We start from the raw sequence: 21,095 nt of genomic DNA, 5'->3' as shown, positions 1-21,095 counted from the left end.
ATAAAAAGCATGTGCTTTTAAAACATTCTTAACTATTTAACATTTAACTAATAAAAACATTTAACTAATAAAAAAAAAAAAAACTCTGAGGGGAGATTTTAAAAGACAGAACAAGGAGAAGACACTTTAAACAATTCCTTAATTATAGAAAGAGCAGTTCTGAAATATATTTAAAATCACCATCAGCCCATACTTTAAAATAGTCTTAACTATTAATACAGTTCTGAAACATATTTAAAATCACCATCAGCCCATACTTTAAAATAGTCTTAACTATTAATACTTAAGCACATGCTTAACTATTAATAATAATAAAAAAACAAAACTCTGAGGGGAGATTTTAAAAGACAGAATATGTGCTTTGAAAGGCAAGGAGAAGACATTTTAAACAATTCCTTAATTATAGAAAGCTCAGTTCTGAAACATATTTAAAATCACCATCAGCCCATACTTTAAAATAGTCTTAACTATTAATACTTAAGCACATGCTTAACTATTAATAATAATAAAAAAACAAAACTCTGAGGGGAGATTTTAAAAGACAGAATATGTGCTTTGAAAGGCAAGGAGAAGACATTTTAAACAATTCCTTAATTATAGAAAGCTCAGTTCTGAAACATATTTAAAAATGTAACGGCTCAGCAAGGCTGAGCACATGGTCATAAACTGATAAGAAAAAAATTGGCCATGTACTTACCTCCTGTTGATTCTTTGGGGGGTCTTTGCGGAGAGAAAGAGGAAAAATTTTGGTGTAGCACAAGCATTTAAACCCCCAGGGGGTTCACGTCAGAAAGGGCTGGGCACCCTCTGGATTGGCCTGCATAAACCCTATAGAATATGCACCAATAGCTATCGAGGGGTACAGAACGTATGGTTTTTTCTTAGAAACCCAAGGATGGGGTGAAATTTCTATTGGTCTGCATAGCTGCTCTATAGAATATTAGCCTATAGTAAATCTACAGCATTGACCATCCCTCTCTAACTCCCACCCCATCCCACCCCCTTCTTACACAAAGAGACCCTCCGGGTGTTATCTAATTCTTACACTTTTTTTTTTTAAATTATGACCGTTTTTTGATACCAGAACACTGGCGGGTTGTTTTTTTTTTTAATACCAGAACTGTTTAAAAAATGCCTCTTTATTTACAGAGAAACCCAATGTAGATTTCTCTAACCAGAAATGTAGATGTCTTTAATTAACGTCTATGTGTTAATTGCATGCTGCTATGCTCAACAGGAACGGAGTTTTTTCTGTTGGAGACCTAACAGAGGTCTTATCTTATGACTGCTGCTTTTAACTTCAGAAAGAATGGAGACAAGCTCCATTTTCTCTCTCTCGGAATCATTTTTTATTTAACACAGTCCTTAATTTACTGGCTAATACCTAAAAGACAGTAGTTTTTCTTGGGGGGTGGTGGGGACAGATCTGCATGTTGGATAGCAGAACACTGGCGGTTTTTTGTTTTTTTTAATACCAGAAAATTTTTAAAATGCCTTTTTCTTTTTTCTTTTCACAGAAACCCAATGTAGATTTCTCTAACCAGAAATGTAGATGTCTTTAATTAACGTCTATGTGTTAATTGCATGCTGCTATGCTCAACAGGAACGGAGTTTTTTCTGTTGGAGACCTAACAGAGGTCTTATCTTATGACTGCTGCTTTAACTTCAGAAAGAATGGAGACAAGCTCCATTTTCTCTCTCTCGGAATCATTTTTTATTTTTTCAGAGAAAGCCAAGTGTAGATTGCTAGCCTTCTCTAACATCTACAGGACAGTAATTTTGATGCCTTTAATTAGTGTGTGTGTGTTAATTGCTAATCCCACCCTGCTCTCATGCTTTTTGGCTAACAGGGCTGATTTAAAATACAGCCTCCCCCAGCCCCCCCCCCTCTTCTCGCACACAGACCAGCACACAGGCTACTGTCTTATCTCCTGACAGCAGCCTGCTCCCCCCACCACCCTTCCAGCACTCATGAATGCAGGGAGACAGACAGCCATATTTTTTAGCTTAAAAATCATCATCTTTATTGAGGTGGTAGAGACTTCAGAAATGTTTTATACTCTCTTTCTTGTATCACATTATTCACAAAAAAATACAATGCCATATCTCCCGGCTTCAAAATATTGTTCAGAACATTCCGTGGATTATCAGAAGTATACAGTTTAGTAAAAATAATTAAAGATTCGTGGACTATTTCCTCGGTCAGAACCAGACATTTTACTGCATACCCTAAACAGACAAGTAGGTGGAAAAATGATTTAAGACACAATTTAGAACAGAGCTTCTTAATAAATGTAGCAATTTGATTCTCAGAGTAACGTAAGCAGTCATGCGCTTCTTGACCCGGGGCACGAATGCTGCAGCCAGAACAGGCATCCCTGGCATAAGACCTCAGGCAATAATTCATAATTCCATAGATAACAACTCTCACAAGTTTTTTCATAGCCCCTCTACGCCTCGCTGGGGCAATATAAGGTTCTTCATTGATATTCAGACCCAAAAATTTCTGCATTGCTTCACGAGAAGGCTTCAGACTTTTCAAAAGGGCTGAATTCTAAAGGGAGACAAGAAAAGACTATTAGTTTAATGTCATTTTTCTCACACACACACACACACACACACACACACACACATACACCCCTTCAAAACCTAGCCTCTAAAATATATTTACCTGTGGCTCAGCTGCCATGGTTGCCAGGATCTCTTGCCATATTTCCCTTGTCTCCGCTTGTTCTTCAGCATAGGTTTTCACAGGAGGTCCTTCATCATCTGAACTGGTGCTAATATAGCGTTTTCTTGGCTTAGGTGTAGAATCTGGCTGATTTGTTGCCAAATTAGGGCTCTGAGGAGATCCCATCATCAAACCCACAAGCAAACAGTAGAATTGTTACCTTTATGCAAAGGGGGCTATGCTACAAGCCTTGTAGGATACTCCATGCAGCAGCAACACTATAAGCCTTGAACGGCTGGCTGGGAACTCCTTCCTATTGGTCCTCACAGGTCAGGTGGGTAGGGCTCATGGTACAGGAGGCTCTGGGCATGCCTGGGCATGTTCTCTGGAGGGTTTACAACTCCTCCCTACTGTGGTGATGTCATGCCCTTCTGTGGGAGGGGATTGATGACAGCTTGCCCTTCAGTGGGCGGGGCTTGGTGACGTCTTGCCCTTACTAGGCTCTGACTTCACTTTGCCCATACTTCTTGCCCTTACTTAGTCTGTGGCTTCACTTGCCCTTACTTAGGCTCCTCCCAGGTATGTATATAATACTACTCCCCGAGCTGGGAAGCTGCTTTTCAGCCTCCCGCTGGAGGTCTACTTGTGAGTAACCATGGCGCGGAGCCACGGCATGGCTACTCAAGATTTTTTAAAAATGGGTTTGTGGAGAGCTCGCTCCGCAAACCAAGTTCTAGGGGCAGGCTACTTGAGCGGGTTACCTGCTCATGAAACACAGGGCTCGCAGCCGGGCCCGGTGGTTCTCACGATTGTAGAAATCGGGCTAGTGGAGGCTAGCTCAATTTTCTACAATCGTGTGAATAGCCTCTCAGTGTTACTTTTTAATATAACCCTTTTAATATTATATATAAAATATAATAAAATAAAAATATTATAATTATTATACTATTAAATATAATATAAGCTTTTGGTTGGTGCCTGCTTTGGATGATACGCTACTAGAACATTGGTCCCCGAATTATTTGGGTTCTATTATGTTTGAGGAGCCAGTTGCACTGACTGCCTTTTCCCTTCCAAATGCAGTTAAAGGTGTTTCTTATTGCTTTTAATATTCGTTAGAGTTTGGGCCTTGGATACCTTAAGGACTATCTTCTCCCAATTGAATCTGACAAGAGGGCCTTTGGTTAGGATGTTAAAGGGCCTGCACTGTATGATCTGCCTGTCTGTTTTTGTTGTTTAATAATATGTAATTTTGTTTGGTATAATGATGGTATTTTATAATAACACTGGTATTTTAAATGGTATAATGATGTTTTTAGATGTTAACATTTAGATGTTGTTAACAATTGATAGAAACTTGGACTGGCATCAAAGTCCAAGGTCTGCTATAATCTTTTTGTGCGTATTTGGACACACGATACTTTCTCAGCCACAGGTTTGGCCCATGTGTAAAAATGGGAGTTGTTGGCTTAATTTACACATTTTTAAATATTGTTCATAATAATAATTTTGAAAACTGATGATTTTATCACACTCTTAATACCTGGGTAAGTAATTATGTAGGGATGTTTTCCTGTTGGTCATATCCTACCAAGCATTCTGGAGAAGTACTCTCTCCTGTTGGAGCTTGCTGTCATGCATTAGAATGAACAACACGAAAAAGAAAATTGCAGGCTGGCAGGCTTTGCATGAGACAATGGACAAATATTTTTTCATACTCCTTCAGGGCACAGGTTACATCTTTGGCTTTCTCCATATTATTCTTTTTTGTGCCTTGAAGTATTGCTAAACATTAAGTATCAATGAACAGGTTTTACCTCCACAGCAAGTGTGTATTTTATAGGGCTTTCATTTATTTTGAAAAAAATTAAAAGCACCTGCATGTTAAGAAATCTTCTCTCCATCAAGTGGAGAAACAGGCATGGGTTTCTTATTTCCTAGCACACAAAGGATATACTTTAAAACATTAAAAGGTATATGTCTGCCATCTAGCGGTTTTTCACAATAGATGTCAGGAAAAAATCTTTTTACCTTATATAGCAAGAATTCTTAACATTTTGGCACTTATAGACTCCCCAGATCCTCAAGTATTACCTCCCCCGCAATCCCATTTATATAATATAGGGCTCTAGGGGGGGAAATAGAGAAAAAATAGGTTCTTAGGATAATTATTTTCAAGAATTTTATCCTGGTTCTCTAGGAAACAATTAAATTCAGTGCAGCAAAGATTTTCCACAGATCACCTGGATCTATCCCATGAAGCCCAGGTTTTGAACCTCTGCTTTATAGCTTTAAAACATAACAAAAGGAACTTGCATTTTCCTTGCTTTTGCATGTAGTTGGGGTGTGTGAACATTTCCTTTGTTCCATTCCAATCCTGTTCCACAAGTGCACTCTTGCACACATTGAAAAATAGCACAACCATGGTTGTTCAACAGTATGGCCATTACTTCGACCATATTTTGGCATTAGTTAGACATTACCTAAATAGTCCTTTCAATTTCAGTGGGAGTACTTTGAGTAATTTTCCTCATTATGTCAGCCATCATTTTGTGTGAACACAGTTGCATGAGAGAATGGCAACATAACATTTGCATGGTTGCACAAAGGAGCCCTTGCACAATCACAAAATTGTGCAAACACGGGTGACAGTGGGCAATAATCCCCTCAGCTTAACCCAAGAGTTGAGGAAAAACAACAGCTGCCCAGCTGCAAATGGCCAAACTGAAAATGTAATGCTCTTGGTGTCTTGTAATTGTCCCATTTGACTTGATTTGAATCTAGTAGGGGGTCCTGTTTAAGAGCTTATGTGTAACTGGGTCTAGTTGCAAGAGGATACTTATTGTTATCTAGTTTTTTCCTGCTAACATACCTAAGGAAAAAAAAAGTTGTGAAGATGATTGGTTAGATCTTAGGACTGCTTCTCCCTCCAGTGATGCAAAGCAGACTGCATTGTCACCCAGGCTGGAGCAACATCATGCTCTCCTAGTAAGCATTTTATTTAATTTACTTTTATTTATTTATTTTATTTAGCAAATTTATTGACCGCCTGACTTCCTTAGACTGGAGGCAGTTTATATAAATTAAAACCAACAACAAAGACAAGAGAAGAAGGAGGGGGAGAAAAGAAGAATAAAGAAAAGGGGGAAAGAAAAAGGAAACCCCCCCCCCACACACACACATTAAAAACTAAAAGCCTAGCAAAATAGATAGGTTTTCAGGAGCTTCTTAAAGGACAGAAGGGAGGGGGCATAATGAATCTCAGGAGCCAGAGTGTTCCATAAGGAGGGTGTGCAACAGAGAAGGCCCTCCCATGAGCCTGGGCCCCTCCCTCATACCTCCCCTGGGCCTGGAACGCTGAGAAGGCCCACCTGAGACTACTTCACAGGGCGGGTTGAATTTGGATGGGAGAGGCAGTCCTGAAGGTACACAGGCACCAAACCCTGAAGTGCTTTATAGGTGATAACCAGCACCTTGAATTGGACCCAGAGGTGAACTGGCAGCCAGTGCAGCAACTTCAGCAAAGGTGAAACATGATCATATTTTCTGCTGCTCATAAGCAACCATTGTTGTGCTTAAATCAGTAAAACACACTGCAGTCAGTTGTGTAGTTCAATAGATGAGATCAGCAACTCCTGTCCATGTGTGGGAACAGTTTGGTCTGTGTGTTTTTTTAGGTGATGCAAGGCCATAGACCTCATCTTCACAAGAAATCACTTGTTATCTAGCCTATAACGTCTAAGCAAATGTTAACATACTCTAGGCTCTTCTGTAGTACTTGTTTCCTGTACAGATAACACGAGGTCAATTCTGTACTATAAAGCAGCATTTCCCAATCGGGTGCTGAGGCATACTAGTGTGCAACAGGATACTGGTTGCTGGGCCATTCTGACTGACTCAGCTCCAGAAGCGGGAAGTTTAAAGACCCCACAATTCATGAAGGACACATCCTTCCTGGTATATACAGAAGTGAGCCAGCTTCAAAAGTGGGGAGTTTAAAACTCCTCAGTTCTGGAACTGACTTGAAATAAATAAAAATCATGCAGCACCTTTACCACCACCACAAAGAAAAACATTGGCTGAAATTTGGCTCACTGTTAGAACTGTGTAGCAGAAGCTACTTCAATGGAAGACAGAGTCGCAGCTTTACACAGCATGTTACTGAGCAGGAAAATGCAGAGACCTCAAGGAAGTATTCGTGAAGCCAAAAAAATCCTTTTGGAGGGAGGAGAGAATAGTGCAAATTGCTCACTTCTCTCCCTCAACCTTCATTGGCCATAACATGCTGTGCAGAGCTGCAATGCTGAATCTTCCACTCCACTCATGCAACTCCATTACTAAGTTCTAATGCTGCATAGAATGTCAGGCAGTGGCAGTGCATCTGTGCTGCAGGGGTGGGTGGCAGGGGCAGTGTGCCCTAGGTTTTTTTTAACTGACAAATGCCTTAGGATGGAGAAGGTTGAGAAACACTGCTCTAAAAGAGCACTGAATCCAGGGAAACTGGAATGATAATCTAGGAAATTTGAAAGACAATGGCTTCCTCTGCAGGCATACCTAGTAACACTGGAGCCACTTCCCCATCATGCAGCTGCATGGCGTATGTATGTGTGATGTATGAGTCAACACCCCAACTATGCAAGGCTAATAATTTATGTTCTGATTATTGCCCTCTATTTTAAGGGCTGCCCTTGAAGAATATTCAGAAACTGTAGCTAACGCAAAATGTGGCAGCTAGGATTTTATCTGGAGCTTCCCTCTGGGATCACATCACACCCATTTTGGGTGCACTGCAGTGCAGCTGCACTGACTGCCAATTTGTTTCCGGGTCCAATTCAAGGTGCTGGGTTTGACTTTTAAAGCCCTTAACGGTTTGGGCCCTGGATACTCGAGGGAGTGCCTGCTCCCAAGGGTTGCTGCTGCTTGAGGAGATCATCTGAGGGGGCTCTGCTCTGGGTGCCAACAATGAGGGGAGCTCGGCTGTCATGCACGCAGGACAGGGCCTTCTCTGTTGCTGTCCCCAGACTCTGGAATGCTCTCCAAGTGGCTATTCACTCCTGAGTCTCCATCACAGTTTTTAGATGGTGTGTGAAATCTACCCAGGCTTTTATATTATTGTCTCTACTGCTGCTGCTTTGTATTCTGAATTGTTATATTGTGCTTGTATTTTAAATCTTTTTAGTCAGATCTATGTTTTCATATTCTAGCTTAACATTTTAATTGTGTAATTAAATTGTTTTAATTTTTCTGTGTGAACTGCCTTGTTTTAATGAATGGCGGTATACACATTTAACAATAAATCAATAAATAGGTAATGATGAATGGTAAAGACCCACACGATGGGCCTTACCCACATGGAAGCATTCCAGGCATGTAAATTGGGCCAGTTACACATATACATGCATATAGCAAAAAGTAATGTGACACTTAAGGCATTTATTCTGGTTTTATCCCCATCCTGTCAAATTTATTGCTATGCAGTGGCAGGGTTTGCTTCCAGATACTCCAGATGGCTCAGTTTGAATAGACAATTTTTGTGGCTGCCTTCATTTAACTTAAGCTGTTTCCTTGTGACTTAAAGAATTAGAAGTGTGCATTAAAGGAACAAAAGTCACCATCAGATTTTAAATGCAAGAAGCAAAAAAATAAAAAATAAATAAAATCAGTGATGCTAAATTCTCTCTGACATGGTTTAATAGCAAATATTCATGGGGGGAACTGTTGGCAAGGCTTCTACAATATCTCAAACAGAAACATTTGCCAGCCAAATGATTTTTCTGTTAAAACCAGAGCTAACAGGGACTGAATCTGGGACTTTCAAAATGCAAACATTGCCACTGAACATTGCCACTGAACTTCCCTCTCATTTTTATTGATGTATCTGATGATATTATTATTATTATTATATTATTATTTATTCAATTTCTATACCGCCCTTCCAAAAATGGCTCAGGGCGGTTTACACAGAGAAATAAACAAATTTCTCTTTATATATATGTATAATATGTATATATGTATACATATGATATATATGTGTGTCATCATTTCTCTGGCAACTGTTCATACTGATGACAAAATGTTTAATCCAGGCCTACAAATAAGTGTATAAAAGCTTGGTTCAGGCTTCTAAACAGAATGTAAGGCCAGTAGGCCATAATGAAATTGTTTGAGTTTAAGAATGTGAGGTCTCTCTCTTGTAAGAGTGGCAAATACCAGAGCCTGACCAAAAAATACTGTATCATACTGAGCCAAGGTCATGATACAATTCTCCACTCAACAAAGAAAGAAACATAACTGGGACCAGAAGATACCGATAAGGAGTAGGGAGGGTGGATAGGCCAAATAGTAGCTCATGTCCAAGGCTAGCTGGCATGAAAGCATCTGTTTATTCACAAAGACATGTATTATAGGATTTACTGATTTGCTTGCTTTTTTTAGTCTATATAAGCTAGCCACTGCGTACCCTCGGGGCCAAGTGCTTGTCAAACTTTTCTTGACCTGTACTGTGCCTTCATGATCATGAATAAAAAGCTTTTTTTGAGCACACACCTCTCAAATTGAGTATTTGACTCAATTCTGTTTGACTTCAATTGAGTCAAATTGAGTATTTGACTCAATTCTGTCAGTCAGGTTCTATTGTGGGAAACTTGCCTAATCCTCTTTAGTTCAGTAAGACGCCCCATTCTCTGTCAAATCTGATGGAAGGATGAAAGCAAAGGACTTAATTAAACAGGAGGGCAAGGTTCCAGAGGATTTTCCCACAACAATACACCCCTATCATGTGTGAAAAGCAATTCAAGGCAGGAAGATAGCTGTATGGAGACCAGCAGCCAACTCCTAAGTATGTTTAAGAGACTGTGGGGCTATCTCTGTGACCAGAAGAAATCGGAGAGCCTCAAACTATTTGATCATCAATTTGCTGTAGATAGCAAGAACAATGGTTTTGTGTGGACATTTCCATTGACTGATCATCTTTGGTAATGATTATGTATGCTGGGGGTAATTATTTACATATAGCAGAATATTTCAGGAGCTAACTCACTCCCATTACAGCAGAAGTTAACAGGGTCTCAGGGCCAACAGCTTGTAAACTATAAGCATGGAGATTCATGTAAGGTTAAATTAATCTACTTTATTCAGAAGTCCATGATGATAGGAAAGACCTATATCTAACCACTGGCTACATGTTGGTCAGAGAGAGATTCCAAGCATTCTTGGAAGAAGAAGTCAGTCACTCCTAGGAAGTTCCTAAGTACATTCTATCCATAGAGGGGTCATAGAGGCAGAGATAAACAGGAAAGAGAAGGAGACCCTAACTTTTTATCTCTACTCCCAATGCCCCTAGTGGTCATTAGGGTTACTGGTGCAAAAGGTCAATGCCATCTGGATCTGGATCTCCACCAGTTAAGTTGCACTCATTGAGTACCCACAAGCAGCCAGAGTTGCAAGGGATCAATTCTACATCTCATTAAATAATATGGGACACAGAAAAACAAGGATGACGTTGAACAGAGGTGTGCACTAAAAAGGGGGAGGGGAGGTCCTGTCTCTATTCGTTATTCTGTGTAGTGATCTTTTTTGTGTCTGTATATTTGTGATGGGTTGTGTTTGTTATAATTCTTTGATTGGTCCATGTTCATTCCCATTCATTTCAAAGAGGGAACAAAATACCAGTTATGGTGATGGTTTGGGGAGTGTGGAGAGAGAGGGCTTTTCTCTCCTCCGGGACTCCTTGGGATGCAACATGTTTATGTCATATTGTAGCCCTCCCCACTTCACACAGCATATCTGTGAGGGCCAATCCACTGGTGTCAGGGATTGAGTGGATTTTGCTCCAGTGCACTATTGTCTCCCAGTTCACATATCATTTCCCACATAGGAACAAATAGGAGACCATAAATTGGGCTCAACAGTGGAGTAGGGATCAAACTTGTTCCCTCCTCACTGATGACTATAACCATAAAAACCAAGCCTTCTCCTCAGCGGCAAAGCCAGGGGAATAGGGGCCCTTGTTCATCCTCAGTGCAGTGATGCCTCTTGAGCATGATCCAAACTCTGGAGGGCTGGGTGCATTTATTTATTTTTATTTTGCATGGGCCTTCCAGAACTTGGGCCACATCCCCCTGCATGTGTCACATGCAAGGGGCATGGCAAGAGCCCCAAAAGGGCTACAAGAGCCCTCCGGGGCTCATTCCAAAATGGCGTTTATTGACTGGGTTTTGTTTTCTCCCTCATGGACAGAACAAAATGCATACCCAGCCAGCAAGTGACAGCTGGGAATGAGGTCTGGAGGACTCATGCAGCACTTCTGGGGCTCTAGCCACAGGGAGGGCTCAGTTAGGCAGCTCCCAGGAGTTTAGCAGTCCGGATTATGTTAGATTGTCTTTCATTGTCATGCTAATGTGTAGGAAGTGTGTGTCAGAATGATGCAAGGTACATTAAAAACATTTTTTAAAATTTAAATCAGATTTTTTAAAAATGTAAATAAAATACTAAATTTTAAATTCACATTTAAAAAAATAACATGGTTAAAATTAAATCACAAACATTACCAATACTTGGAATCTCCTAAAAATGAATGAATGACTATCACACAAATTGAATTACCTACCAATCAAACTTGGTATGGCTCTACTCTGCCCAGCAACTACCAGCTCTTGTTTTTGGGAATTTCTGGACTTTCTATGTCGTTTTCTAAGCAGACATAGAAGTAACATGTGCAAAGACACAGGCTGGATAGTAGGACAGTTGTTTTGTGGTGCAGCTGAGCCAAGGCAGAGGAGTTAAGGCAGACACATACAATCTAGGAAAGGAGGTGGAGTAAAAACAACAACCTTTACAGCTTCCCACATATCCCTACAGAAAAACAGTCAGAGCTTCTGGGTGCAAGATACACTTTATCGGGCAGTATTTTGAAGAAATGCCTTTCCTGGGTAAAAATGAAAATGTGTCAAGCATTAACAATGCGACAAGCTTGCCAGAGGTAATGAGTAAAAGTTACTTCTTTTTTAAAAAATGGGTATCTTGTACTATTTCCTAATCCAGTAAAATTCAAGTTCTCTTAAAAATTGCATATTCCCTTATTCTTGATGATTTATAAATTAACATGTTTTAGCATCACTTAAAAAGTAGCATCAGTGTGAAACTTGATTTAAATCAATGAAGTTTTCTTTGGGTGATTTAAATCATGATTCTGGAATAGTGGGAACTAGCATGTGTGTGTGTTTTTCTGTTTTGATATCATATGGTTTCATATAATTTGTGTATACTTTTTCAGTATTGTCATTTCATGTTGAATAAGCCACATGCTTCTTTTCACATTCACTAGTGTAAACTGAACGTTTTCAAAAATTGCTGTGGAAATGTATCCCTGGCAAACATTTCAGATACCATATTGACTGTATAATAGAATAAGACAGGTCATATTTGACACAGTTTGGTTTGGAAGAGGACCCAGAATAAAGAAAACGTTACAATAGAAGCAGTTGAGGGCAAGACTAATGAACAGAGGAAGATTATTAAGAGAGAGTATTAAGTGGCCATGTGAAATGAGAAAAATAATGGGAGCAAGTAACCGGTGTAATCTGATGCCAACATCCCTTCCCTCTATAATTTTTTGAGTAAATTCAGAAGGCTATGGGGCCCTGGATTGTGAACAGGAGCTTCAAGGACATTAAACTAAAATTTTCTATTGAAACCAAGTATTAAACTCTTAGGCAGGAAGGGGGATCCCTAAATTACACAGCCTTGCCCCCAGCTGTCACAGAAGAATGAATAATTCACACTACGTCAATCAGTATTTTTGCCCTCTGTTGTGAAACACTGAAAGCCTCTTGCTCTCATTGTTTCATTTGGTAGAGTAATAGAACATTTCTCTCCTAGACTTTAGAAATTGCCTAATTTCCAGTTCAGAAATGCAGGAAGCTACCTCATGCCAAGTATTATCTAAGGGCTGCTCAACTTCACCCCCTAGCTGTTTTTTGACTACATCTCCCATAATCCCCAGCCACAGCAGACAATAGTCAGGGATCATGGGAATTGTAGGCCAACATCTGCAGGAGGGCCGAAGTTGAGCAGCCAAAGTCTGTTCCGTTCCTACCTGGAGCTGCCAGTTGGGGCATAGCTATCAGTGTTCAGAGATGTCCAACATAGGCTGTAATGCCTCCATGGGCCCTGCCATCTGCCCCTTGTCTCTTTCTCCTTCCTGCTGCAAATTGCCTCCTGCCCTGCTGCCCCAGTGGGGGAGTTGCTCCATGGCTTCTCTTCTCACTCAAAAAAGGAATGAAGTCATAGAACACCTCAGCAATGGAATCCATTTTCTAGCCAGTTGTACAGCAAGGAGAGAAGCCATGGAAGCCCCTCACCATTGCATTAACCAGTTATTGAGTGGCAGAGTCAAGGAGAGGCAAGGCAGACAGGAGGCAAGTGAAGTTGTGGGGGCAGCAGCAGTAGGAGGATGAGAAGTGGTGATAGCAACATTAGGTTAAAAGTTAAAAAAAAAATTAAGAGGGAAGTGATATGCATTTATTGCTATGCCCCTGGATGCCACTGTGCGAAGCTGGGACCTTCTGCAAACAAGCAAGATGCTCTGCTACTGAGCTACAGCCCCATCCCCTAAGGGATCTTACAGGCTTACAGCATACAGTTACAATACAAAATATGTCACAGCATACAGTACTCAAATGTAGTCACCCATCCAAATGCAAACTAAGGCAGACTCTGCTTAGCAAAGGGGACAATTCATACCCACAACTGTGAGATCAGTTCTTACCCTGTTGCAATTCCTTTGCCCCCTCTAATAAAAAAAAGATGGTTTATGCTGCAAGAATCAAAACAGTATTCCTGATTTCTCTTTGAGATTCTCCTATCCTCTGATAACACTCAAGATTCTATTCCAAAAATCGAAGCAACTGTGACGTTCTAATATAGGAGAAATATTTATCTCATTCCTTTCAGTAGCCACAACCAACATCTGTAAGAAATGTAAACATCTGTTTACATGCACTGCTATTATTATTTAGTCTGCCTCTGCTGCTTTAAGCCTTTGGCTTTATTTTGATAAATTCAGAATAGCACACAAAAACACATCAAATGGAATAAAAGAGTCAAATAAACTCAGATAGAAAATAAGTCAAGCAGAATGCATACATTAAAAATCTCAGTCTCCTACCAGCTTAACTGTGACCTCCAAATGCTATTGCTAGCCCAAAGAGGTAAATCATGCTTTTAAGAATCTCCCTGAGTGTTGGGAATTCTCTGTGGTGAGAGAATCCCTTTTTCATTATAGCAGAGTGGATGGCGGGGGGTGGGGCGCATCTTCCTCAGTTACTTTCTGAGCTGTACGCCATGATCATCACAATTATAAAAAATTAAGGCTTGACTTATCTCGCTTTGCATGTAATGCGTCTATCTCATATATCAGTTTCACCTTTTAATTTGCATTACTGAAATTAATGAACTTTTGCACGATATTCTAATTTTCCGAGTTTCACCTGTATAAGGCATTTATTAGAGAACTCCATTCTAGATAGGAAAGTGAGGAGTTAGGATCTCTAATCTATCTATCTAGCTGGATGCAGATGGATTCTGCATATTCTATGCACACATGGCGCAGGGAGAGGAGCTTGCCATGTTGCAAGGTAGTAGAAACAGGAAGAGAAGAGAGGGAGGAAGTTAATCCCTAAGAGTACCAATCTACATTTCAAAGGGATAGTGTCAGAGCAGTAGAGAAGGGATGACCAATATCTTGACCCTCTAGCCCTCTGACTCAATAGTCTGTCCTCCACTGTCTTTGAGGCAAGAGACAGCGCAAAGTCCATAACTTCATGATTTTAAGAATCTCCCTGAGAACTTCCAGAATTGTGGCCACTGATCTGTTCATTCTGCTTCATTCCTGTTTGAATCTAGTGCATTATTGAAACATTGCCTTAAAGTAGCAAAAATATAAACCACCACCAGCAGTTATTTTAGTTGCAGTAATGCGTCTGAAAGCATTATGAGATTATTCACCTCAGTAACCAAGGAAGCCAAGAACTCTCAATTACAGTCCTCTAACCAAATACCCCCACTTCCCACACTGCAAGTCACAGGGATTTTCCATTACTTCAGACCTGCCTTGATTCAGCCTTAGTTTGCTTGCCTGTTCCCATTTATGGCCATGAACTACAGGTGAAACTCGGAAAATTAGAATATCGTGCAAAAGTCCATTAATTTCAGTAATGCAAATTAAAAGGTGAAACTGATATATGAGACAGACGCATTACATGCAAAGCGAAATCAGTCAAGCCTTAATTTGTTATAATTGTGATGATTATGGCGTACCGCTCATGAAAACCCCAAATCCACAATCTCAGAAAATTAGAATATTACATAGAACCAATATGACAAGGATTGAAGAATAGAACAATATCGGACCTCTGAAAAGTACAAGCATGCATATGTATTCAGTACTTGGTTTGGGCCCCTTTTGCAGCAATTACTGCCTCAATGCAGCGTGGCATGGATGCTATCAGCCTGTGGCACTGATGAGGTATTATGGAAGACCAGGATGCTTCATTAGCGGCCTTCAGCAATTCTGCATTGTTTGGTGTCATGTCTCTCATCCTTCTCTTGGCAATGCCCCATAGATTCTCTATGGGGTCAGGTCAGGCGAGTTTGCTGGCCAATCAAGCACAGTACACTGTATACTTTTCAGAGGTCTGATATTGTTCTATTCTTCAATCCTTGTCTTCTTGGTTCCATGTAATATTCTAATTTTCTGGGATTGTGGATTTGGGGTTTTCATGAGCTGTACACCGTGATCATCACAATTATAACAAATTAAGGCTTGACTTATCTCGCTTTGCATGTAATGCGTCTGTCTCATATATCAGTTTCACCTTTTAATTTGCATTACTGAAATTAATGGACTTTTGCATGATATTCTAATTTTCCGAGTTTCACCTGTATATAAGCTCAACTCTATATACTTGGATCAGATAAAATAAAAATACTGCTGATTTTAATCGATATACTGATAACAATTGATGACATACAGCTGTACACAGAAGTCTCATATACATGTTGTATAGGAGGGGAAACAGGGTTCCATGGGGCCCAAGAAGAACTATCAAGAGGAAATAGTGAGCAATTCCATGTCACAAGCTTGTGCTGCACTCATTTTATCCATTGAACCCAGTGGGATTTTCTTCTGAGTAAACAATTGCATAGTTTTGCATGAAAAGAAAAAAGTTTATTTTTAAGCATTTAGTCCTAGGGCTACAATCAGTGGTGGTGGCTGCCTGTTTGTGGGGCGTGGTGGAGGAGGGAGCTAGGGGTAACCATAGGTGGGGCTAAGAGTAGTCTCTCCAACCCTGAGACAAGTTAGAAAGAAGTGTAAGGGCAATCACCAGCCCATGGTTTTATCCAGTCTGTCAAGTTATTTACTTGTCTCAACCAAAATCTCCATCATTCTTGGCATCTGGCTATTTAGTGCTAAATTTGCCCCTCGGTTGGCTGCAAGCAAAGCAATAATGGCCTTAGACTGGTTAACTGTAGGTGTCAGGGTGGAAAGTAGCAAGTCCCAATGCTTCTTCTTCCCCTCAGTAGCTCAATCCCTTTTATCAGCATTGCCTCCATTTCTCCCACTCCCTGCAATCTCAGCACTCTCCTCCCCATGCAGGACTAAGCTAAGATTACTCCCTGAAAGCGGGGGGGGGGGCAGGTTTAGATTCTTGAGCACCTTTTTCAAGTTTCACACCACTTGAAAATACTGCAAGGTATTTGCCCCCATGCCCACACACAGAGCCTGCCAGTTCCTTTCTTCTCACAAATACACACATGCATCTTTTTTTAAATGCAAGCCTTTTTTCCGTCCCTCTCACAATATAAACATTTCTGGGATATGTTCTTAGGTTGCAATCCTATGTACACAACAGTTACTTGGTAGTAAGCCCCATGAGTTCATTAAGGCTTTACTTGGAAAATGGCTGCTGTTCTATGCAACATTTACTTTATCAGATTTGAAAATTAAGCAATATAGATCATAGACTGGACCAAAGAAATTATGCTGAAGATCTCTGCTTTCAACACCACTACCACTCATTTAAAAATGTTTTTTTTAAAAACCAAAACTGTTAAAAGGACCATAGAGAGAGGTGATTCTACTTGACTATTTTGGACTTGCCTGGTTTCCAAGCTGTGTCTGTTAGGTTGTCAATTAATAGAAGACAATCTCAGAATTCTTAAAGATTAAAAACAAGTATTTCTGTATTAAAGAAACACATTTCAGACAGGATAAGTTTGATATTATCCAATTAGTAATTTCAGTTAAAATAGCATGTTTATTTGGAAGCAATAAACCCAAGAGGTGAGAGAATAGGAGAAAGATGAGGGAGCTAGCAACAGGCTTTCCTTAAAGTCCGAGAACAAGGGGGAAGAAAGGAGGTGGCTATTTGTTATGGAAAGAACTCCCCAGAGAAAGTATCATCCCATCTCTTTCCTCTTGCATTTTCTAGATCTCAGAATGTTATTAAGATTTTGCTAATGAATTTTTAAAACAGTAAAAAGAAAAAGGGGGAAACTCCCAGCAAATGCTAGAGAAATCCAGTGCCTTCTGATGGCTTGGTTGGGCTCCTACCTTTTCTAAAATCCATTTGCTTGCAGACTGAGTAAATGCAGTCCCTCTTTAAAATGTCAACTACATTGAAACCCCACCTTTCTAATCAGAAAAAATTGACCTCCATTCTGTGTAATTATCCATAGTTATTACTGTTGATAACAAATTAAGCTCATTACATTTCTGATAGGGGGAAAAATAGATTGACTGCTCAAAATATATTTTTAATATGTGTGCAAATAGCTACAAATTTGTACTCTAGTGCATGCTAATCACTTGATATGTCTCTGTATGATCTCTAAAATCCAATACTGGTGCTTTCAATCCAGTATTAAAAGGTTGTCTCACAGTCACAAGTTCAGTGCAAACATGTGTAATCTGGTTTTAGTGTAGAATTATCATGCAGCGAATTAAGTCTTTTTAAAAATCAAGTTTCTAATCTAGACCCTTAGTTTTTGGGGTTGGGAAAAATACTTCCACTGTAGCAAAGGGCACAAATTGACATGGGGTTGATCCTGGGCTGTCTGTGGATGAAGCTTTAATCCTCCTTCCCTTTCCTATTTTTGGTGGGATGCATGTACTGATTGTCATCTGCCCTGAGTCTAAGGATCAAACTGCACATGGCTAATTGCTAATTAAGACCTCCAAATTTTCACATGTTCACACAAAGGAATGAATAAAGTATGTTTTGATTTGTACAACACCTAGAGATTTCTACATTAGGTGGTATAGAAATTCAATCAATCAATCAATTGATATGTGGGTACCAGTCAAAGGCTTATAGACACTCTCTATGCAATGTGGAACCCTGCAAAAGGCAGGCTCCCCGATTCCCAGTACTGTTGTACAACAGTAGCAACTGGTGAGGGCAGCACTGGAAGGTGGTGACAGGCTCCTTTAAAAATAAATTTACAGGGGCTTACCAACATTAGGGCAACACCGGCAAGCTGCCTCAAGTGCTGGCACTCCGCCTGGAGCCCATGCAGGATGGCGGCACCCTGCCCAGCATTCCTGTGGGGTGGCAGCGCAGCCCTGACCTCTGTGCATGTGTGGAGCCTCCATACACACACAGAGGCCAGTGCTGTTGTGAGTAAGCCGAGGGGCTTCCCTTCTCACCTTTGTTCAGGTCTCTTGGTTAGGTAAGTTGCCAGACACCAGTATCAGAGTTTCAAAATCAAACTTTATTGCAATAACATGGAGCTCGAAAAGAAGGCGGCCGCCCCAAGAATCTAGGGCAACATCCTTATATAGCATGCTGTTTACAACTTATTCTTGCACCTGCGCACTTTAGTTCAGCTGGTTCCTATGTCCATGTATGGTTCTGCACTTGGACCTACAAGCCTTGATTTGCTGAGATAGCTCTTATCGTACCATTTCTATACACGTGTCTTATTCCTGCCCCACTAAGAAAGGGCAGGCCTGTTTCTTGCTTTAGCTATAGCCAGGTTGCATATCTGCTCAGCAAAACAGTCACCCTCTTTTGGAACATTTTGCGGTCAAGCCATATCCTGTCTCAGAGAGACAGACAGCGACAAACCGCATCCTGTTACAAAGGGACTAATGTACACTTAATATCACATCAACTTAAGCTATAGCAGGAAAACATTGTAGCTTGAGCAGGTTTTTAAGAGTGATCACAAATCCCATCAGCATAGGAGGCTATCACATATCCCATCATCCTCCAACAGTGCCACACTGCCCCCTTGCATGGATGCCGGGCGAGGTGCCATCACTCTGCATAGGATCCTGGAGCACCGCTGCTTGAAACAGCTTGCAGGTGTTGCCCTAATGTTGGTAAACCCCTGTTAATTTATTTTTAAAGGAGCCTGTCACCACCTCCTGGCGCTGCCGTCACCAGCTGCTACTGTTGTACATGCAGAGGCTGTTTGTTGGAAATGGAGTTCCAGTGCATTGACCTTTTGCACCAACTATCCTAATGACCACTAGGGGCATTGGGAATAGAGGTAGCTAGTGAGGGTCTCCTTTACCTGTCCCTGCTTTCCTCTACTCTATGACCCCTGCTTTGACTCCTCAGGTACTTCCTGTAGTGAGTCAGTCCTCTTCCTTTCCCCTCTCTCTCTCTCCCCCCCCCCCCCACCTATTCATTAAGTAGCTGATAGATAGGATAGGTCTTTCCAATCTCAAATGCACTTTATCATTAAATTAATTTAGTTTAGACCCTACAGTGATCTTCATGTGTGTTACTTAAATAGCTGCAACAACTAAACTCTGCACTCTGTAACTGGAGTACTAGCTTCCTTGGGGCTTTGCTAAATAATCACGAACCCCAACACTCATGGCTGAATGTGCACAGGTTAAAGAAGAGCCAGAAGATGCAATTCCTTTCTTCCCACTTCCACGCAGTCAGTGAACACAGGCATGTCATCTGAAGAAGGCTTTTGACTGTAGCTAATTAGTGAAATGCTCAGTAGATTGGTTCCATGTAGTTTCATTTGCAAAAAGGCTAGACTAGAATTTCCTCTGAATGCCTGCTGAACTATCATCCCCTTTTCCAGAATCCATTTAGTATTCTGGAGGCCACAGTTTCTCCATCAAACTGTTGGCCTGTGGTGGGAGGAGAGCCAGTATTCAAAAGACTTCTTTGATATGCTTGACCACACCTGTGCAAAATAATAAAAGCATTAAGACAGAACTCTCTTCATGTGCCACAGGGCCTACCTTGTTAAAGATGCCTCCCAAACAAAAGTTAAAACATAACAGAACCATGACTGATTCCTGTCTCAGCCTATGTTGTTGCAATTCTACCATGGACAGAATTGTATGCCATCTCTAATTGGATCCAAAAGAAGGAAGGCTAATGTTGCAAAACGTATCAAAAGGAGACATTTTAATGGAATTGCAGTTAAGGAAGATAGTTGCTAACAGCCTAACAGAACTTCCCAACTAACTGCACCAATGCAGCAGTGAAGCAGCAACCTTTATGAAGCAGCCCTTCCCAAGGAAGCCCCTTGTGCCACCAAAAATGTGTCCCTTCAAAGGGCATTATAAACAGCCACTTTCCCAGTGCACTGGTGCGGTTAGTTGAGAAGTTATGTTAGGCTGCCCACTTCCTTGCTCTGAATGTCAATTATTGTCTATTCCTGTGCATCTGCTTAATTAAACAATTGCAAATCATTTGTAGAAGAACAGCATCTACTTAGTTAAAAGTTATGCTAAAGTTAATCTGGTGCATAGCAGCATTTCTCTCTAGAGCAGTGCTGGGGGAAGCTTGTACATTAATCTTTAATATTGTAGAAATGACAAACATTTCTTAGTAAATATGTTAAGTTCCATGCCTGACTGATTTTAAATCCTTCTTAAATTACATAGGAAAATTTAAATTTCATCCTTGCTGCTTTGGCAGCCTAATTAAAATAAGTCACAATCATCCTCTGAGGAAGCATCTATTTTGCCTTTCCCCGCAGCTGTTTGTTAGAAGCTTACAAAACCAGCACAGTTTGAAGGATGATATTTAGAAGATGGACAGGACAAGTCTTTGGAACAATGAATCATTATCAATGTTACCTGTAGCCTATCCTGGAAAGAAACTTTAGGTCAAACATAGTGTCCTCAGCTGTGTTTCTATTGAGAGAGGCATTAAACATTGAGAGGGCCTTTTCTGAGAAATATATTTTAGAATACTAGTAAAAGAAATATCTATATTACATATTATTATGTACAATAATATGCGTACAATAATGAGGGCACAAGCACCATTAAACTGCAGATTAAGTTCACAACAAGATCAGATGATATAGGCCAGATCAGATGATAATTTGTTTGCCTGCAATCATGATGTGGGCATGCTGTAAGTGTCCTTCCTCCCATCCT

The 21,095-nt window shown here is 40.5% G+C and overlaps 1 protein-coding gene across 1 annotated transcript; it reads right to left on the bottom strand.

Annotated features, from left to right (window-relative positions):
* Nucleotides 1-2,004: 2,004 nt before the first annotated feature.
* On the bottom strand, nt 2,005-2,979 carry LOC128328301 (uncharacterized). The gene is made up of 2 exons (XM_053258141.1): nt 2,672-2,979; nt 2,005-2,554 (listed from the first exon to the last, which is right to left on the bottom strand). The coding sequence occupies exons 1-2, from the start codon at nt 2,858-2,860 to the stop codon at nt 2,024-2,026; spliced, it is 720 nt and encodes a 239-aa protein (XP_053114116.1). The 5' UTR covers nt 2,861-2,979; the 3' UTR covers nt 2,005-2,023.
* Between the last annotated feature and the right edge of the window lie 18,116 nt (nt 2,980-21,095).

The sequence above is a fragment of the Hemicordylus capensis genome, chromosome 5 (genome assembly GCF_027244095.1).
Source record: "Hemicordylus capensis ecotype Gifberg chromosome 5, rHemCap1.1.pri, whole genome shotgun sequence".
NCBI classification, from domain to species: Eukaryota; Metazoa; Chordata; class Lepidosauria; order Squamata; family Cordylidae; genus Hemicordylus; species Hemicordylus capensis.
The sequence above is the reverse complement of the archived record's forward strand: the minus strand, read 5'-3'. Positions and strand labels throughout refer to the sequence as shown.

Excerpts from the sequence above, each read along its gene's own strand:
- LOC128328301 (XM_053258141.1), bottom strand. The coding sequence starts at position 2,860 with ATGATGGGATCTCCTCAGAGCCCTAATTTGGCAACAAATCAGCCAGAT. Across the intron at positions 2,555-2,671 it reads CCATGGCAGCTGAGCCACAG|AATTCAGCCCTTTTGAAAAG; the intron begins GTAAATATATTT and ends GTCTCCCTTTAG.